This window comes from Phoca vitulina, unplaced genomic scaffold (genome assembly GCF_004348235.1).
Source record: "Phoca vitulina isolate PV1807 unplaced genomic scaffold, GSC_HSeal_1.0 scaffold16, whole genome shotgun sequence".
NCBI lineage: Eukaryota > Metazoa > Chordata > Mammalia > Carnivora > Phocidae > Phoca > Phoca vitulina.
The window spans coordinates 10682309-10703589 of NW_022589719.1; the positions used below are offsets into that span (position 1 = coordinate 10682309).

General features: G+C 36.4%; 1 protein-coding gene across 1 annotated transcript in view; it reads right to left on the reverse strand.

Annotated features, from left to right (window-relative positions):
• Positions 1-21281, reverse strand: part of DCDC1 (doublecortin domain containing 1) — a 465966-nt gene that overhangs the window by 169233 nt on the left and 275452 nt on the right. Inside the window, exons 19-20 of the mRNA XM_032415097.1 lie at positions 12750-12884; positions 12194-12351 (exon numbers count right to left, since the gene is read on the reverse strand). Coding sequence (XP_032270988.1) covers positions 12194-12351; positions 12750-12884 — 293 coding nt within the window. The remainder of the gene's footprint in view (positions 1-12193; positions 12352-12749; positions 12885-21281) is intronic.

The window sequence follows — 21281 nt, forward strand, 5'->3', positions numbered from 1 at the left end:
TTTCGTCCAATTCCATATATTGCCCTAACACTTCCTCCACCAGTCTCCTCCTTGTCCATCCACATTATTCAAATCTAGAACCTTGTTACTTACTACTTTCACTATTACGATACTATATAGACATTCTAGTTTGGGGGCTACAAGTTTGAAGAATGTGGGAGCAGAGTTTCCTGCTCCTACCTTGAATAGCTTTATAGACAATACTGAATAAAACAGAAAGATAAATAGTACATTTTAAAATATAGAAATTAAGCAGCATAATTGAAGGTTTGGGCAGTAAGTGAGAACAAAAATTAATCATAAAATGCTTATTTGAAAGCCTCTGATAATTTCTGAATTAATGCACATTTATGGATATAAACCTAATCTTTTGGAATGTTTGATTTGGACTTTGTTTCAAAGAAGCAGGTGCAATTAGATTATTTGTTTGCTTTATTTTAATTGACAAGGAACATATGGGAATTCATTTAAAAATATACCAAAACACAAACAGGCGACAGTATCCCAATATCAGGATATTTGACTTTTCTAATTAAAAAAAAAAGAAGAATTATAAGCATATCTCTGCCTCTCTGGAATACACAATAGTTCTGTGTTCTTATATACAACACCACAATCTTGTATATACTACAAAAGAGTTAAAGGCCGCTGAATTCTATAAGACTGTTGAATCACAGACCTGTACCTCTGAAACAAATAATACATTATATGTCAAAAAAAAAGAAGATGGAAGGGAAAAATGAAGGGGGGGAAATCGGAGGGGGAGACAAACCATGAGAGACTATGGACTCTGAGAAACAAACTGAGGGTTCTAGAGGGGAAGGGGGTGGGGGGATTGGTTAGCCTGGTGATGGGTATTAAAGAGGGCATGTACTGAATGGAGCACTGGGTGTTATACGCAAACAATGAATCATGGAACACCACACCAAAAACTAGTGATGTAATGTATGGTGATTAACGGAACATAAAAAAAAAAAAGAAAAGAGTTAAAGGCCAATGCTTAAAGCTGAGCATTTCAATAGCTAGGAACAGAAATTTAACCTAATATGAGATTTTAATCCTAGGAAGTATAATTAGATTTAGTGAATATCAAAAGCAATTATTATATTAACATTTTCCTTAATTGGTAAGAGTTCTAGAAATAAGAATTTGAGTGTAGCAATTTAAACAGTTTGCTTTTCTTAAAAAGACAGAGTTATCAAAACTGACCCAGGGTGCCTGTGTGGCGCAGTCGGTTAAGCGTCCGACTCTTGATTTCAGCTCAGGTCATGATCCCAGGGTTTTGAAACTGAGCCCTGTGTTGGGCTCCCCAGTGGGCATGGAGCCTGCTTAAGATTCTCTCTCCTTGGCCTTCCTGGAAACCTATAAGCTGCCAAGACTGAAACAGGAAGAAATTGACAACCTGAATAGGCCAATAACCAGTAACGAGATTGAAGCAGTGATCAAAAACCTCCCAATAAACAAGAGTCCAGGGCCTGATGGATTCCCTGGGGAATTCTACCAAACATTCAAAGAAGAAATAATACCTATTCTACTGAAGCTGTTTCAAAAAATAGAAACAGAAGGAAAACTTCCAAACTCATTCTATGAGGCCAGCATTACCTTAATCCCCAAACCAGGCAAAGACCCCATCAAAAAGGAGAATTTCAGACCGATATCCCTGATGAATATGGATTCCAAAATCCTCAACAAAATCCTAGCTAATAGGATCCAACAATACATTAAAAGGATCATCCATCACGACCAAGTGGGATTTATCCCCGGGATGCAAGGGTGGTTCAACATTCGCAAATCAATCAATGTGATAGAACACATTAATAAGAGGAGGGAGAAGAACCATATGGTCCTCTCAATTGATGCAGAAAAAGCATTTGACAAAATACAACATTCTTTCCTGATTAAAACTCTTCAGAGTATAGGGGTAGAGGGAACATTCCTCAAGTTCATAAAATCCATCTATGAAAAACCCACAGCGAATATCATCCTCAATGGGGAAAAGCTGAGAGCCTTTCCCTTAAGATCAGGAACACGTCAAGGGTGCCCACTCTCACCACTATTGTTCAACATAGTACTAGAAGTCCTAGCAACAGCAATCAGACAACAAAAAGAAATAAAAGGTATTCAAATTGGCAAAGAAGAAGTCAAACTCTCTCTTTTTGCAGACGACATGATACTTTATGTGGAAAACCCAAAAGACTCCACCCCCAAATTACTAGAACTCATCCAGCAATTCAGTAATGTGGCAGCATACAAAATCAATGCACAGAAATCAGTTGCTTTCTTATACACTAACAATGCAACTGTAGAAAGAGAAATTAGAGAAATGATTCCATTTACAATAGCACCAAAAACCATAAGATACCTCGGAATAAACCTAACCAAAGAGGTAAAGAATCTATACTCTAGGAACTACAGAACACTCATGAAAGAAATTGAAGAAGACACAAAAAGATGGAAAAATATTCCATGCTCATGGATCGGAAGAATAAACATTGTTAAAATGTCTATGCTATCCAGAGCAATCTATACCTTCAATGCCATCCCGATCAAAATTCCAATGACCTTTTTCAAAGTGCTGGAACAAACAATCCTAAAATTTGTATGGAATCAGAAAAGACCCCGAATTGCCAAGGAGATGTTGAAAAAGAAAAACAAAGCTGGGGGCATCACGTTGACCGATTTCAAGCTATATTACAAAGCTGTGATCACCAAGACAGCATGGTACTGGCACAAAAACAGACATACAGACCAATGGAACAGAATAGAGAACCCAGATATGGACCCTCAACTCTATGGTCAAATAATCTTTAACAAAGCAGGAAAAAACGTGCAATGGAAAAAAGACAGTCTCTTCAATAAATGGTGCTGGGAAAATTGGACAGCCACATGCAGAAGAATGAAACTCGACCATTCTCTAACACCATTCACAAAGATAAACTCAAAGTGGATGAAAGACCTCAATGTGAGACAGGAATCCATCAAAATCCTAGAGGAGAACATAGGCAGTAACCTCTTTGACATCGGCCACAGCAACTTCTTTCAAGATACATCTCCAAAAGCTAGTGAAACAAAAGCAAAAATGAACTTTTGGGACTTCATCAAGATAAAAAGCTTCTGCACAGCAAAGGAAACAGTCAACAAAACAAAGAGGCAACCCACAGAATGGGAGAAGATATTTGCAAATGACACTACAGATAAAGGGCTGGTATCCAAAATCTATAAAGAACTTCTCAAACTCAACACCCAAAAAACAAATAATCAAGTCAAAAAGTGGGCAGAAGAGATGAACAGACACTTCTCTGAAGAAGACATACAAATGGCTAACAGACACATGAAAAAATGTTCATCATCATTAGCCATCAGGGAAATCCAAATCAAAACCACACTGAGATTACCACCTTACACCAGTTAAAATGGCAAAAATGGACAGGGAAAGAAACAACAAATGCTGGAGAGGTTGTGGAGAAAGGGGAAGCCTCTTACACTGTTGGTGGGAATGCAAGTTGGTACAGCCACTTTGGAAAACAGTGTGGAGGTTCCTCAAAAATTTAAAAATAGAGCTACCCTATGACCCAGCAATTGCACTACTCGGTATTTACCCCAAAGACATAGATGTAGTGAAAAGAAGGGCCATATGCACCCCAATGTTCATAGCAGCAATGTCCGCAATAGACAAACTGTGGAAAGAGCCGAGATGCCCTTCAACAGATGAATGGATAAAGAAGATGTGGTCCATATATACGATGGAATATTACTCAGCCATCTGAAAAGATGAATACCCAACTTTTACATCAACATGGATGGGACTGGAGGAGATTATGCTAAGTGAAATAAGTCAAGCAGAGAAAGTCAATTATCATATGGTTTCACTTATTTGTGGAACATAAGGAATAACATGGAGGACATTAGGAGAAGGAAGGGAAAAATGGGCGGGGGGAATTGGAGGGAGAGATGAACCATGAGAGACTATGGACCTGAGAAAGAAACAGGGTTTTAGAGGGGAGGGGGGAGGGGGGATTGGTTAGCCCAGTGATGGGTATTAAGGAGGGCACGTACTGCATGGAGCACTGGGTGTTATACAAAAACAGTGGATCGTGGAGCACTACATCAAATACTAATGATGTATTGTATGGTGACTAACATAACATAATAAAATTTTTTAAAAAAATAAATTAAAAAAAAAAAAGATTCTCTCTCTCCTTCTCCCTCTGCCCCTCCCTCATCTGTCCCTCCCTCTAAAAAAACCCAAAAAACAAAAAACTGACCTATACATTCACTGTCTCTACAAAAACTGTGTGGATATATGATGAACAAAATGAGAAGAGTGTTCTAAGCAGAAGATGGTTACAGATTACCATCAACTATATGCAAAGCTACATAAATTATTTAACAGAATAATAAATCACATGCTATTGAATACTCAAGAAAATCAGAATATGACTTTCAATTTTTAATATGTGGTTTTTTACAATTTATAATTATATAGATATGATCATCATTTGTCTGCTTAAAGAACTTCTCATTATTATTAATTTACCTTTCTTTGAAAAGCAGGAGACTATAATATAGTTCCATTAGCTAGTGCATCTCAAAATTGTCACTGAGAGAAAAACCTTGAATGCAGAAAAAAGCATGTAATTTCTTTCAAGCTTCATTTCTTTTATTCTATAATGGATTTTTTTTAAAAAAAGGGGCCTTATAAAAATTGACCATTGCAGTATAGTTTATATTCTCTTGGAAAAGTATTATATTCTCTTGGAAATGTAAATACAACTAAGTGAATACCATATACTCAGTGTTTATTACACACCAATTGTAGCCAGACTTAATTATACTAGAAGAACTGATTTTATAGCAACTGTAAAAATGTAAATAAGCCTTTAAAACTGATTCAGAAATTATATTTTATAAATGAAGCTTTGATTTTAATTTAAACAATTCTCTTAGGGTATGATATGTATTATTCAGAATGTTCTGCTTTTGTTGCCATTGAAATAGTAGTGTTATTTCAGGAAACCAGGAGACAGAACACCTGTTTCTTATAAAATTATATCTCCTAGTGATTATAACAATTTTATGCACTAGATTAACTTTAAAACATAAATACTACAACATTTAAAAGTTTAAATTATTAGATAGAAATCTATTTAAAAAGTAGCAGTGGAAAATGTGAAACAAAATAGAGCATATCCTTACCTATTTTAGTACAAATATTCCTACGAATAAAGGATGTATCAAAAGCATCTACATTAAAAATGTTTTTCATAACATATGTTGATTTGTATCCTATTGCAAATATAACAATCAATTATTGAAATTTGGAAAATAATAAAGAAAAATTTAAAACTCAATAACAGCTGTCAATATTTGGATGTATTTTCCTTCAAGTCATGCCCATCTGGTTAGCTATCAATTTATCTCTACCTTTATCCATATAAAATTAGGATAATACTAAACATGTTTTATAACTTCCTTTGTTGTTAGTATCAAAACTCAGGAGACATTAAAGTACATTTTAAATGAGAAAAATCAAAGGACTTCTAAATGTATGTTCTTTTTTGAAAGAGTGAAGTACATGCCAAGTTGAGTCATGAAGAGAAACGCCAGTGTGATCCACGGCAGCTGCTTGCTTCCCTGGGAAGGAAGGGGCCGCTTAAGAGTCCAGGAGCTAGCAAACCCCTCAGCGCGCCACAAAGTCACTAGTGGGAAGAGAACAAAGGCCTTTCCAATGCAACTAACACAGATGTGCCCAAAGGCAAACTGTCAGAAACAGTTAGGATGACAGCTACTCACAGTTCATTATTTCCTTCTCACAGGTCACTGGGTGACAAGCTGGGTCAGTGTGCTTTGTCGGCTGTCCCAGTCCTTCCCCACCCCCTATTCAATTTGAATAAGGTAAAGGGCTCCATCGGATAAACTAATGTAAACAAACACATTCCAGACACTTGAAGATGCCAGAATATGGCATTTATTTTATTTTGGACCAAACTTGGAATTAAATGTACACACAACTCAGTTTATCCGAGCAAGAAGATAAGCACATTTCTATATCTCACTGAAAGAGGCAGAAAAAACATTTTACGTGTTGCTAAAGCAAATAAGAAAGTATAACCTATCATGAACTAAGAACTTTAAAGGCCTCACACAGTAAGAGATTTTCCTTTTTCTTCAACAGGAAAAATAAGTTTTTTGGGGGAAAAAATAATAATAAAGATCAATAATCAGACTGCTTTCCACAAATGTTTGAAATGTATATTAAATGAAATGACTCCATAGATTGGAAAGCCTGGTCTGTGGGTTTGTGGTGATTGTTATAGTTTGGTTTTTTTTTTAAGATATAATTCAAAATAATGCACCCATCAAGATGGCAATAGTCCAATCAAATTTTTATGATGTAATACACATCAAATTTTAGTAATAACTTAAAATGACTATCCAACATGACAACATCCTGTTGTAAAGTCACTGGAATGAATACACCTAGGAATTAATAATAAAACCGTGCTTAAGAGCATGACCTATAGATCCAAATGGTTGTGGGTTTGAATCCCACCTCTCCCATCTCCAGCTGTATAACTGCACACACTATGAAATCACTCTGAGCCTCAGTTGATGTACATTTGTGAATTTTAAGAGTCCCTCCACTTTCAGATTATCGTGACAATAATTAAATAAATTTATCACATTGTCATAAGAATAACTACTTTCTGTAGCAGTTGTCACATGGTAAGTATTCAACAAATGACAGCTATTAGTTACCTATCACCAAGTTTAGTATACACAAAGCTGAACTGAACCACCATTCAAGGTGGGAAATACCTTGGCTAATCATGACAAGTTATAGTCACCTTATTAGAAAGAAATTTTTAAAAATTTCTAATCCATTCAAGTGCAAGCCTTGTAAATCAGTAAATCTAGGCTGTTGAATTCCACAAGAAATCAGGGGTTCACAGTCTCCCTTTATATTTTCTACCTCTTATTTAGTCGTCACTGAAAGCTGCGTACATTGACATATCTTTTATTATTCCCTTTCTAACCTGTTCTACTTTATTTAAAGGTCCCTTTCCAAGATACCCAGCCAAAATGATAGGCCCCATCCAAAAGGCTAAAGATTTGGAATAATCACTAAGACTAGAACATGAATGGTTAGGCAGAATAATATAGAGGCTAAGAAAAAGACTTTGGGCTCAGATAGGCCTGCCTTAAATTACTACCTGGAAGGCCTTTAGCAAAGTAACTTAATCTCTCTGTGCCTCAATTTCCTTACCAGTAAAAGAGAGATGAATACCTCTATTTTACATACCACATAGGTTATTAGGCAATAATGCACATAAAGCACTTAAGCAAAGTCAGTATATGTCATTAAAAATTGAATGTGATCTTTCATTTTCACATATAACCTGCCACTAACTACCAATCTCTCTGTCTTTCCCCAAATTTGGCTACTTGTGGTTCTCTCTTTCTTTGGCTACTTCTAAGGATTTATATATCCGTATCTTTTTATTCTTTTCAATTATATATTCTTTCTCCAGATTATTTGCTCATTAATGGTTTTTGCTTTAAAACTCTCTTTCTCCAATTTCCACAACTCAGATCATTTCACAGTATTCTTTATTTTTATAATGATTTTATTCCATATTTTGTAAAATTACCATGGATAAAAGCAAGAAAATGTAAAGTCCTCTCTTAAAGCTGTGATAATATAATGCACTGATTCTCTTATATTTGGACTGCATGTAAACCTAACAAGACAACCTAAGGATTCAAAGTAATCAATATGCCAAATTCAGGACTATGTTCTAATTTTGCCCAACAATTCCTTCCAAAATGGGAGGAAAGTAATTGCTCTAAGTACTTACTCTTTACTCAAAATAACTTTGCTAAGGAACAGAAAGAAGGAGAGAAACTAAAATTACATCTATTATGGTAAATTGTGGGGGTGGAGAGGAGAATGAGGATAAATCCCCATGGCTTTAAGAAAAAAAAAAAGAGGACTAGAAGAGTTGCTGTAGCCTGCGACACAAATCCTGAGGGATGCTCACTAAGATAAGGGCCCTGGGAATTTTCTTATGAAATAAAATCCCAAACGTGTTTAGTCAATCTCTATTGACTAAAAATCACAAATCTAACTACAACCCCTATTAAAAACTGCTTTTGACTCCACTTGTTTTCAGCACATTTTCACAGACTACTAATAGAGTGCTTACTACATTCCTGGAAATTTAAAGACATGTAATTCTAACAACTCAAACAAGTATTATGTTATGTTAACTGACGTTAACTGCTTTGTTGTTTGTATTGTGGGGATTTTTTGCCTCACATTCCCTAATACTATATGCCTTTCTCCCAATGTTCCATCATTAGACTGTACTGCTTCAGAAGAGATACAACCACAAAATACAGAAGACAAATCCCTCAACCACCCAATGCCCTCGACCCTTAGAAAATATTTCCAGGCTGGGGAAGGAGGGAGTCATAGGGAATTAGGTGAGTTATCACTGGAGTCCCCGCACACTGACCCATCAGGACCAGGGCCAGCAGGAGACAAACACGGAAATCCCGTACAGGTTTCAGAAATCCGGGAGCAGCGGGAACCTGTGCCTCCTTGAATAGAACCCAGGATAATGACAAGCCCCCTCATGCTCTCAAAAAGCACAGAGTAGAAATGGCTGCCTAGTGAAAAGCGTAGAGTAGAAATGGCTACCTAGTGAGTCTAGAAAGGCCAACAGCGGTCTCATAAAACTGTATTTAAGTTACCCAGTGGCCCAGTTTTCCCTGAGTTCCTGTTTTACATGAAAACTTCAAAGATTGCTCCCTAGGGCCTGCCATTCTAGTGACCTGAACAGAGGGGCCTGGCTGAAGAGCTGTGGCTTTGTGTTCGTGTTGTGGGGTGTCAGAGAATTGAGAATCTTATACACGATTAAAAAGCAAGTAGCAGGAAAAGAAACTAGAACTTAAGTTTTTGTACAGGTCCGGGATAGTCCCAGACTATGAAACAGCAAGGTACTAAATTGTTCTTTTGTTTATCTGTGCCCCATCCTACCCAAAACGACAAAACCAAAGTAAGGTTTAGATAACAAAGAGACAATAAATTGAAAAGTCACTTTTGTTATCAGGAAAAAAAAATGCTCCCCTCCTGCTAAAATCTGAGGCAGGAATATATAATTTAAGAATATAAGATAGCTTTTAATTGAAAAAAAAGCTGTCATATTGTATACCTTAAACTTATACAGTGTTATATGTCAATTCTACCTCTATAAAGCTGGAAAGGTTCTTAAAAGAGAAATTAAAAGTTGTCATTTTTTTTCTTTATTCATGCAACTGACATTTCTATCTACAGTTAGAATATTTCAAGTTAGGAATTCTCTCAAACGTTAAAAAGTACAGCAAGAATTCAGTAAAGTGGCAGGATATAAAATCAATGCACAGAAATCAGTGGCATTCCTATGCACCAACAACAAGACAGAAGAAAGAGAAATTAAGGAGTTGATCCCATTTACAATTGCACCCAAAACCATAAGATACCTAGGAGTAAATCTAACCAAAGAGGCAAAGAATCTGTACTCAGAAAACTATAAAATACTCATGAAAGAAATTGAGGAAGACACAAAGAAATGGAAAAATGTTCCATGCTCATGTATTATAAGAACAAATATTGTGAAGATGTCAATGCTACCTAGAGCAATCTACACATTTAATGCAATCCCTATCAAAATACCATCAACTTTTTTCAAAGAAATGGAAAAAATAATCCTAAAATTTGTATGGAACCAGAGAAGACCCTGAATAGCCAAAGGAATGTTGAAAAAGAAAAGCAAAGCTGGTGGCATCACAATTCCGGACTTCAAGCTCTATTACAAAGCTGTCATCATCAAGACAGTATGGTACTGGCACAAAAACAGACACATAGATCAATGGAACAGAATAGAGAGCCCAGAAATGGACCCTCAACTCTATGGCCAACGAATCTTCAACAAAGCAGAAAAGAATGTCCAATGGGAAAAAGACAGTCACTTCAACAGATGGTGTTGGGAATATTGGACAGCCACATGCAGAAGAATGAAACTGGACCATTTCCTTACACCACACACAAAAATAGACTCAAAATAGTTGAAAGACCTAAATGTGAGACAGGAGTCCATCAAAATCCTTGAGGAGAACACAGGCATCAACCTTTTCGACCTCAGCCGCAGCAACTTCTTCCTAGAAACATCGCCAAAGGCAAGGGAAGCAAGGGCAAAAATGAACTACTGGGACCTCATCAAGATAAAAAGCTTTTGCACAGCAAAAGAAACAGTCAACAAAACCAAAAGACAACTGACAGAATGGGAGAAGATATTTGCAAATGACATATCAGATAAAGGGCTAGTATCCAAAATCTATAAAGAACTTGTCAAACTCAACACCCAAAGAACAAATGATCCAATCAAGAAATGGGCAGAAGACATGAACAGACATTTTTCTAAAGAAGACATCCAAATGGCCAACAGACACATGAAAAAGTGCTCAACATCGCTCGGCATCAGGGAAATCCAAATCAAAACCTCAATGAGATATCACCTCACACCAGTCAGAATGGCTAAAATTAACAAGTCAGGAAATGACAGATGTTGGCGGGGATGCGGAGAAAGGGGAACCCTCCTACACTGTTGGTGGGAATGCAAGCTGGTGCAGCCACTCTGGAAAACAGTATGGAGGTTCCTCAAAAAGTTGAAAATAGAGCTACCGTACGACCCAGCAATTGCACTACTGGGTATTTACCCCAAAGATACAAATATAGGGATCCGAAGGGGTATGTGCACCCCGATGTTTATAGCAGCAATGTCCACAATAGCCAAACTATGGAAAGAGCCAAGATGTCCATCGACAGATGAATGGATAAAGAAGAGGTGGTATATATGTACAATGGAATATTATGCAGCCATCAAAAGGAATGAAATCTTGCCATTTGCAATGACGTGGATGGAACTGGAGGGTATTATGCTGAGCGAAATAAGTCAATCAGAGAAAGACATGTATCACATGATCTCACTCATATGAGGAATTCATAATCTCAGGAAACAAACTGAGGGTTGCTGGAGTGGTGGGGGGTGGGAGGGATGGGTGGCTGGGTGATAGACATTGGGGAGGGTATGTGCTATGGTGAGCACTGTGAATTGTGTAAGACTGTTGAATCACAGACCTGTACCTCTGAAACAAATAATACATTATATGTTAAAAAAAAAAAAAAAAAAGAAGATAGCAGGAAGGGAAAAATGAAGGGGGGGAAATCAGAGGGGAGATGAAACATGAGAGACTATGGACTCTGAGAAACAAACTGAGAGTTCTAGGGGGGAGGGGGGTGGGGGGATGGGTTAGCCTGGTGATGGATATTAAAGAGAGCACGTACTGAATGGTGCACTGGGTGTTATATGCAAACAATGAATCATGGAATCAAAAACTAATGATGTAATGTATGGTGATTAACATAACATAATAAAAAAAAGAAAGTACAGTAAGAATTATATTACTCCTTTAAGAGTACTTCAGTCAATAGTTAATTGTCAGCAATTATTATATTAAAATTGCAATTTGTAATGTCATTTTGTGATTTATAACATCAAACCGAACAAAATAATAACACTACTACTAATAATGAACATAAACTTTAATTTTCCAATTAAATAGAGGATCAGAGAAATAGTTTCTATTTTCCAACCAAGGACGACTTTCAATTGGTTAGCAAAATCATTGGTTAGTTTTATTCTATAGAAATTATGTCAATTTTTAAATTACCACTCCTTAAGACCATCCAAAGTGTATTTATCCTCAGGTCTAAATATAATAATATTTTCATGGAACACAAAAAGGATTGCCTATATGGGTCTGATGTTCTTAAAGACCTCTTGGTATTTTCACAATTGGATATATGCTTAGGATCACGTTAATTATGTTATTTCAGAGTATTTTAGTGAGATCCCAGGACTGCAACCCTTCCTAAATATACTTATAAACAATACCATACATCAAACTTTAATGAAATACACATAAATGTCACCTCTCTTCATCAAATGTGACCCGAAAACGACAGTGCTTGCAAGCCGAAGGGCTTTTGAGATATTTCAATAGTCTTTAAGAAATCAATCTTACATGAAACTGAAGGAAAACATCGAATGTCATTGAGCAATAAAGCTCCGTTCTGTCAGTGCCCTACCTCTGAGCAGAAGCCTTAGGATGTTTCTCTTCCAGCTTCCTCACCAGTGCCACTGTCAGCTGCCTTGTCTCCCCAAGAGAACCTTCTGGCATTAAATGGGCGTCTGAAGGCCCCGGCAGTGGCTTCAGACCCGGGATGCTGGCACTTTCTTGCAGGACCTAAGAAATGAAATAGAACAATAATGTAGCTAATTTTCATTAAGTGGAAACATCTAAGCTACATACGCCCCAAATTTAAATTACACTTTTCAGGGTTCCTCCAGTCTTCCTCATTCAGCACAGAAATCATTTGTATGCAGCCAGAAGCAAAGGCAGCAGTCCTAACAAAAGCTACAAGGTCATCCACTATTTAATAAAATAATGTTTATATGAGTACATATAGATGTTTATATAAATACAAATGTGCATATATTTATATTATGTGTATGATTTTAAACAATTGGTATCATTAAGATGTGAATTTGTGCTTGTCTCCTGAAAACAACTTGAACATTTTCTCTTTTCAAAATACATTTTAGTGATCTATTTCTGTCTTGCCTCTGGCTCACTACACTGACCTCTTCTGCTAAGCTGCTACCATGTTCCTGATGAGTTGTAGTCTGGGCACCATGATGAATGTGATACTCTCTCTGGGTCACATCCACTTGTGCAGTTAGCTCCTCTAGGTAGGTCAGAACAAACTGAGGATAAGCCTGTAGGAAAGGAAAAAAAATTAAAAGTAGTACTAGCCTTGTAAGTAACAGCCAATAATCTATACAACTGGAATGATGGGAGGATAAATTAAATTCATAGCAAAAAGGTCTGACTAATAAAATGCACCTTATTATCTATTTCAGATCAAAATCAAGCCAAATAACTTTAATATTAGGACTTTCAGTTAGTTGTTTAATCTGATCAAGTTTAACTAGATTGCTAATCCTTACTCTTAGATGATAGTATTAAAATATTAAAGCCATCTTATATAATAATAATAATAATAATAGCTAACATTTATAGAGTTATTTCTACATACAATGTGCAATTGCTGTATTGTCTGGAAATATTCAGTTCTGCTCTAGAAGACAAGAAAACAAATGGGATGGATTAAATGCATTAGCTGCATTAACCATAGATAAGTAAATTAGTAAGCTGAGGAGTATCAGACATAGAGTAAGGAGAGCATAAATTTATGAACACAGAAAGGGGTAGAAGGGCAAAAACAGGCATTTAATAGTCATGATTTGCTAAATAACAAATGAAGCAAGAAATACTTATGACACATTAAGTATAAATGAAGCACCTGAGACACACAATAATTGTGAGATCTTTAATTGACCACCTATTGCCGACTCTGATTTTGGATTTTCAGCCAAATCAAATGCATATCTGCCCGTCAGGTTAAAGGGGGAGCATAGGTATTGGTCAAGTGTACTTGCCAACAAGCTCTCTTGTGGAGCAAGTGTGTGTCGTTTCCTCAGACACCTTTAGTATGTTGGGCTCCCTTGTTCAAATTTCCACTCTGGTCCTTGTAACCACATCATCAACAGGGAAGGGTGATGCAACAGAGAGGATATGTCAACTTTGCCGAGATTCAGGTATTATGACTCTTTAACACACTTACACTTTAAGTGTGTTTACCTAGCCCACCTCTCTTCCCATACATTTTGCTTCATATTTGAAATTGATTGAATAAACTATGATCTGAACATTTTATTTGGTCTGTGCACCTTTCTGTTCCATGAAGTCTATGATAGTCTATCTAGGAGCATACTTAGAGACTACTATTTCATCAAAGTAATTTCCACAAGACAATATATTTACATTTTAATCCTTGCTACAGCCCTTTGAAATGGATACTATTATTTTGCCCATTTTAAAGATAAGGAAACAGACAAAGGGAGGTTAAGCAACTTGCTCAGTGTCATCCAGCTTGTTTACTAGCCCATAAAACCTAGACATCCTGCCTCAAGTATGATATAAATTTCTTTTTTAAAGTGTAGAACTAAAGTTCTGACAAAAATATGAAGAGGTGTTCAGGGGGTAATTAAAGGGCACTAAAATCCTTATATTGCTCTGGAAAAAGAGGTATTGAATAACCTTAAACTTTTTTAAAAAGCTATATAACTAAATATGCATATTAAAAATGTAAGGGGCTCCAGAACCTTAAATGCATATTACTAAGCAAAAGAAGCCAACCTGAAAAGGCTATATATTGTATGATTCCAACTACATGACATTCTGTAAAAGGCAAAACTGTGGACATAGTAAAAAAAAAAAAAAATCAGCAATTGCCAGAGGTTAGAAGGAAGGGAAAGATGAATGGGCAGAGAACAGAGAATTTTTAGGGCAGTGAAACAATTCTGCATGATACTATAATGGTGGATGAATGTCATTATACATTTATCCAAACCCAAATATACAACACTATGCGTGAACCCTAATGTAAACTATGGATTTGGGGTCATAATGTGTCAATGTAGATTCATCAACTGTAACAAATGACCACTCTATGGGGCATGTCGATAGTGGGGGAGGTTGTACACGTGTGGGGAAATAGGGTATATGAGAACTCTTTGTATTTTCCATTCAATTTTGCTGTGAACTTAGAGCTGCTCTAAAAAATAAAGTCTGTTAAAAAATGTAAGCGACTCCACCAAAAGTACAATGACAAAAGAAAAATAGCTAAATTATACTACATCAAAGTTTAAAACTTTTGTGCTACAATGTCATCAAAAAATAAAAAGGCAACCTACAAAATGGGAGAAAATATTTGCAAATCATATGTCTGATAAGGGATGTGTATACTGAATATATAAAGAACTCTTACAACTCAATAATAGGAAGATAAATAACCCAATTAAAAAATTAGCAAAGGATCTGGGTAGAAGGTAGTTCTCCAAAGAGGGTATACAAATGGCCAACAAACACACGTAAATGCCATGGCTCTGATTCTGACAGTTGTAAATCCCTTGTATTCTGATAGTAGTTTCATGTTTTGCATCCTCTAACAGAGGTAAAGATATTTCATCTAAGTTTACTTCGGAGGTATATTTCCCTCTTATTGGAAAAAGGCATACCTGGAACATGGGAAACTTCAATATATACTCAATGAGATGGATGAGGCCATGCCCAAAAGGTAGAGCCATGATGTATCTGAATATTCTGCTACGCATAGCAGAAGCAAAGACCAAAAAAAGAAAAAAAAATGTCATGGGCTTTGCTTCCTGGAGTAGACAGTCTAGCTAAGGTGGCAGACATACACAAGTAACACAGAGTGACGAATTCTATTATTCATCCTCCCACCATGTATTTGGAGAGATTTTTTTTTTTTAAAAGATTTTATTTATTTATTTGACAAAGAGAGGCACAGTGAGAGAGGGAACACAAGCAGGGGGAGTGGGACAGGGAGAAGCAGGCTTCCTGCCAAGCAGGGAGCCCGATGTGGGGCTCGATCCCAGGACCCTGAGATCATGAACTGAGCTGAAGGCAGACGCTTAACGACTGAGCCACCCACGCACCCCTATTTGGAGAGATTTATAAATTGTCCTGGCATTTTCCCTTTAGAATCATTCTAAACCATTTCCACCCCAGGTAATGACTATTCTAACATTTTGATACCATAGTTCTTTAGTATTCTCTACTCAAAGACCAAGTTATCTTGATCTCTAACCAGGCACCTACCAGTTCAATACTCAGACCACCAATATAAACAACTCCCTCCTCCAAAATCTGGAATGCTAATCTTCTCTTCTAGGGAATCAGCAGCCTGATCTTTGGACTTTTTCTCCCTTCCAGCGCATCTGCTCATCACTCCAAATTGAAGTCTAATGTCTTAATCCTCATTATTTCCCAAGTCCATCAGCCCTTTGGGCTTCATTGTATTCTTCTCATTTGAATCCACTTTTATGACCAAAGATAAATTTTAATAATTTGTATAAAAATAATTGGATAATAATAATGTATTTACTAAAACATCTTTGATCACATCATTCCCACTTTAAAAGCTTTAACTAATACCCCCAGTACACACTGTATTATTCTGGTTTCAAATTCCACCTGTGCCATTTACCAGCTTTGGGGCCGTAAGTTCTATTCCACTGAGGGAGAAGTTTTCTATGAAAACTAAGAATCTTCTTGAAATCTCATGCTGACCAATATCACCCTCAGGATACAGTGATAACTCTCTGGTTGCTAAATCGGGTCCCATCCATTTGTGATATTTTTCCAACCCTATGTACATTAGAAAGTCCACATATTTGACCAAACTTGGGGCTCCACAGGAATACTCATGTCCTCACGAAAAATACAGCCAGCAGGTCTACAGAATCTCTCCTGGAATGTTTTATACTCTAGATGCTCTATCTCCTCCTGGTCAGTACATGATCAGTCATATTTTTAAAAAGTGATTCTTTTTTTTCTGATTATAAATGCTTTTTATAGAAAACTTAGAAAATACAAAGAAACTTAAAGAAAATAATTATTCATCCTCCTACCACCTGTTTTATGTAGAAACTTCCAGTTTTGCTTCTACACACACACACACACACACACACACACAATCTTTGATACAGTATAAATAAATGTTTTATCTGATTTTTCTCAAATCACATTAGCATTTTCCTCTGTCATCATCAATTATTCTACATTATTTGTAATACCAACATATAGTATCCATAATAAAGACATACCTTAATATATTTATACAATCTCACTGTTGATTACTTTATCAATTTTCAATTTTCACTATTATAAACAAAGCTCTAATAAATATCCTTAAAGATATATTATGGTATATACTATTAATTAATTCCTTGGAGTAAGTTGTTGTAAGTGGAACTTCTGAGTCAAAAGGAATATGTATTTTTATAGATTTTGATAAATATTGCTAAACTGACCTTCAGAAATATTATCGCAGTCTCCTAGGTAGCACCCAATGTTCCCTGCCTCTTAGTATTCATACTCTTGTGTGGTCCCTCCTACATTATATCAGGATTGGTATATGTGGCCCAATGTGATGCCAAAAGTGTTGTTAATGTCTAATGAGATTTGGTTATGATAGACACTGTAGCTTCCATTTTGTTCTCCTGTTACATGGGAGATCTGCTTCTAAGCATACTTAAATTGCTATTGACAAGAAGCTTCAGTTCCTTGGTATATGGGTATATTTATATATATATCAATATATATAATGGAATGTTACCCAGCCATCAGAAAGGATGAATACTTATCATTTACATAGATGTGGATGGAATTGGAGGGTATAATGCTGAGTGAAATAAGTCAATCAGAGAGAGACAATTATCTTATGGTTTCACTCATATGTGGAATATAAGAAAGAGCACAGAGGATCATAGGGGAAGGGAGGGAAAACTGAATGGGAAGTAATCAGAGACAGACAAACCATGAGAGACTCAACTATAGGAAACAAACTGAAGGTTGCTGGAGGGGAGGTGGGTGGGGGGGAAGGGGTATTTGGGTGATGGGCATTAGGGAGGGCACGTGATGTGATGAGCACTGGGTGTTATACGCAACTGATAAATTATGGAACTCTACATCTGAAACTACATCTGAAACTCTACATCTGAAACTAATGATGTACGATATGTTGGCTAATTGAATTTAAATTTGAAAAAAAAAAAGCAGATCTTTGATCTTAGTCAAGTCTCAGATGACTGACTGCACTCCTTGCTGACACCTTGACTGCAGCCTCATGAAAGACTGAGTTAGAACTATCCAGCTAATCCACTCCCAGGTCCCTGGACCACAGAAATTGAGATAATAAATATCTGTTGTTTTAAGTCACTATGTTTGAAGGTAATTTCTTACACAGCAATAGATAACTAATACAAAAAAAATACAAAAAAAAAAAAGGAAATGTACATGTTTGTTTTCTCACATTTTCATCAACATTGGATATTCCTAGTTTTATATCTACTGATATTTAACAGGGAGAAAATAATGTCTCATTGTTTTACATTTCTTTAATTTCTAAGGAGGCTGAACTTTTTTATTTGGTTTGGCTCTTCTAATTTTTCTTCTCTCACGTATTTCCTTTTCACGTTCTTTACCTATATTTCTATTGAAATGTTTATCCTTTTCTACTTGCTTTATCAAGCATATTATATATTAAGGGTACTATCTATCTCTGACATTTATATTGCAAAGATTTCCCGTTTGTCATATTTCTCTATTTACTCTTCCTTATGCTATTTAAGATTTAGGAGTTTTTAAAATTTTATATACTCAAAGTCATTAGTCATTTTCTTTGTGGATTCTATGTTTGCATGCTCATAAAGATGTCTACTCACCACTAGTCTGGGTTAGATGCTTTGGGGTTTTTTTTTTTTTTTTGCTTTCTTTCTTTAAATAAAATGAATTAACATATAGTGTATTATTAATTTCAGAGGTAGAGTTCAGTGATTAATCAGTCTTATATAATACCCAGTGCTCATTACATCATGTGCCCTCCTTAATGTCTATCACCCCATCCCTCTACCCCTCTCCCCTCTAGCAACCCTCAGTTTGTTTCCTATGATTCAGAGTCTCTTATGGTTTGTCTCCCTCTGATTTCATCCTGTTTTATTTTTCCCTCCCTTCCCCTATGATCCTCTGTTTTGTTTCTTAAATTCCACATATGAGTGAGAACATATGATAATTGTCTTTCTCTAATTGACTTATTTCACTTAGCAAAATACCCTTTAGTTCCATCCATGTTGTTGGAAATGGCAATATTTCATTTTTTGATGGCTGAGTAGTATTCCATTGTGTGTGTGTGTGTGTGTGTGTGTGTGTGTGCGTATTCCACATCTTCTTTATGTTTTCATCTGTTGATGGACATCTGGGCTCTTTCTATAGTTTGGCTATTGTGGACATTGCTAATATAAACATTGGGGTGCAGGTGCCCCTTTGGGTCACTACAGTTGTACCTTTGGGGTAAATACCTAGTAGTGCAATTGCTGGGTTGTAGGTTAGCTCTATTTTCAACTTTTTGAGGAAACTCCATACTGTTTTCCAGAGTGGCTGCACCAGCTTGCATTCCCACCAACAGTGTAGGAGGGTCCCCCTTTCTCTGCATCCTCGCCAACCTCTGTCATTTCCTGACTTGTTAATTTTAGCCATTCTGACCAGTGTGAGGTGGTATCTCATTGAAGTTTTGATTTGGATTTCCCTGATGCCTAGGGATGTTGAGCATTTTTTCATGTGTCTGTTGGCCATTTGTATGTCTTCTTTGCAGAAATGTCTGTTCATGTTTTCTGCCCACCTCCTTGATTGGATTATTTGTTCTTTGGGTGTTGAGTTTGACAAGTTCTTTATAGATTTTGGATACTAGCCCTTTATCTGATAAGACATTTGCAAATATCTTCTCCCATTCTGTCTGTTGTCTTTTGGTTTTGTCGACTGTTTCCTTTGCTGTGCAAAAGTTTTTTTCTTTTTTCTTTTTTTTTTTTTAAGATTTTATTTATTTATTTGACAGAGAGAGACACAGTGAGAGAGGGAACACAAGCAGGGGGAGTGGGAGAGGGAGAAGCAGGCTTCCCGTGGAGCAGGGAGCCCGATGGATGTGGGGCTCGATCCCAGAACCTGGGATCATGACCTGAGCCAAAGCCAGATGCTTAATGACTGAGCCACCCAGGTGCCCCAAAAGCTTTTTTTCTTGATGAAGTCCCAATAGTTCATTTTTGCCTTTGTTTCCCTTGCCTTTGGCCATGTGTCTAGCAAGAAGTTGCTATGGCCAAGGTTGCAGAAGTTGCTGCCTGAGTTCTCCTCTAGGATTTTGATGGATTCCTGTCTCACATTTAGGTCTTTCATCCATTTTGAGTCTATTTTTGTGTATGGTGTAAAAAAATGATCCAGTTTCATTCTTCTGCATGTGGCTGTCCAATATTCCCAACACCATTTGTTGAAGAGACTGTCTTTTTTCCATTGGACATTCTTTCCTGCTTTGTCGAAGATTCGTTGACCACAGAGTTGAGGGTTGATTTCTGGGTTTTCTGCTCTGTTCCATTGATCTTATGTATTTGTTTCTGTGCCAGTACCATACTGTCTTGATGATTACAGCTCTGTAACATAGTTTGAAGTCTAGAATTGTGATGCCACCAGCTTTGGTTTTCTTTTTTGACATTCCTTTGGCTATTCGGGGTCTTTTCTTGTTCCATACAAATTTTAGGATTATTTGTTCCAGCTCTGTGAAAAAAGTTGATGGTATTTTGATAGGGATTTCATTGAATGTATAGATTGCTCTAGGTAGCATAGACATTCTAACAGTATTTGTTCTTCCAATACATAAGCATGGGACGTTTTTCCATTTCTTTGTCTTCCTTGATTTTTTTTTTAAGATTTTATTTATTTATTTATTTGAGAGAGAGAGAGCAGGAATGGAGGTGGGGAGGGCAGAAGGAGAAGCAGACTCCCCACTGAGCAGGGAGCCTGATGTGGGACTCTATCCAGGACCCTGGGATCATGACCTGAGCTGAATGCAGAAGCCTAACCAACTAAGCCACCCAGACGCCCTAACTTTTAAATCTTTAATTTAGCTGGAACTAGTGGATTGCATAAAAGAAGTAATCTAACTTTGTCTTTTTACAAATGAATAGAGAAATAGTTAACTTTAAAAACAAGCCAAATAAAAGAAACAAAACTTATCCAAGTAAAAACAATATAACAAAATGCAATATTATATTTAAATTTGTTCATTATTATTATCATTAATAGCTACAAATTATCAATTAGCTAGAATCAATATTCCAGAAAATCTATTGATAGGCCAGAATCTGTGTTAAATAACCAAAATGTTAGTATTAATATCCCCCTTTTGCAGACAAATAATGTGAATCTTGCAAAAGGCTAAATGATTTGTATAATGCCACACAACTAATAAGTGGTGGAACCAAGATTAGTTATTAATATCCTAAAGTAATTCTGTCTTCTTTTTTTAATAAATGAAATGAGCTCCATTTATGATCCAGCCGCAAATAATTATCGAATTATTCTCCATTTTAGCCTTAACTAGATGGATATAATTTTGGATGTGACTAAATTTAGGTCTAGTCAAAATTTCTAAACCTCTAAAAGAATAAAATTCCTCATTAATAGTTTTGCTCTGTGAATTG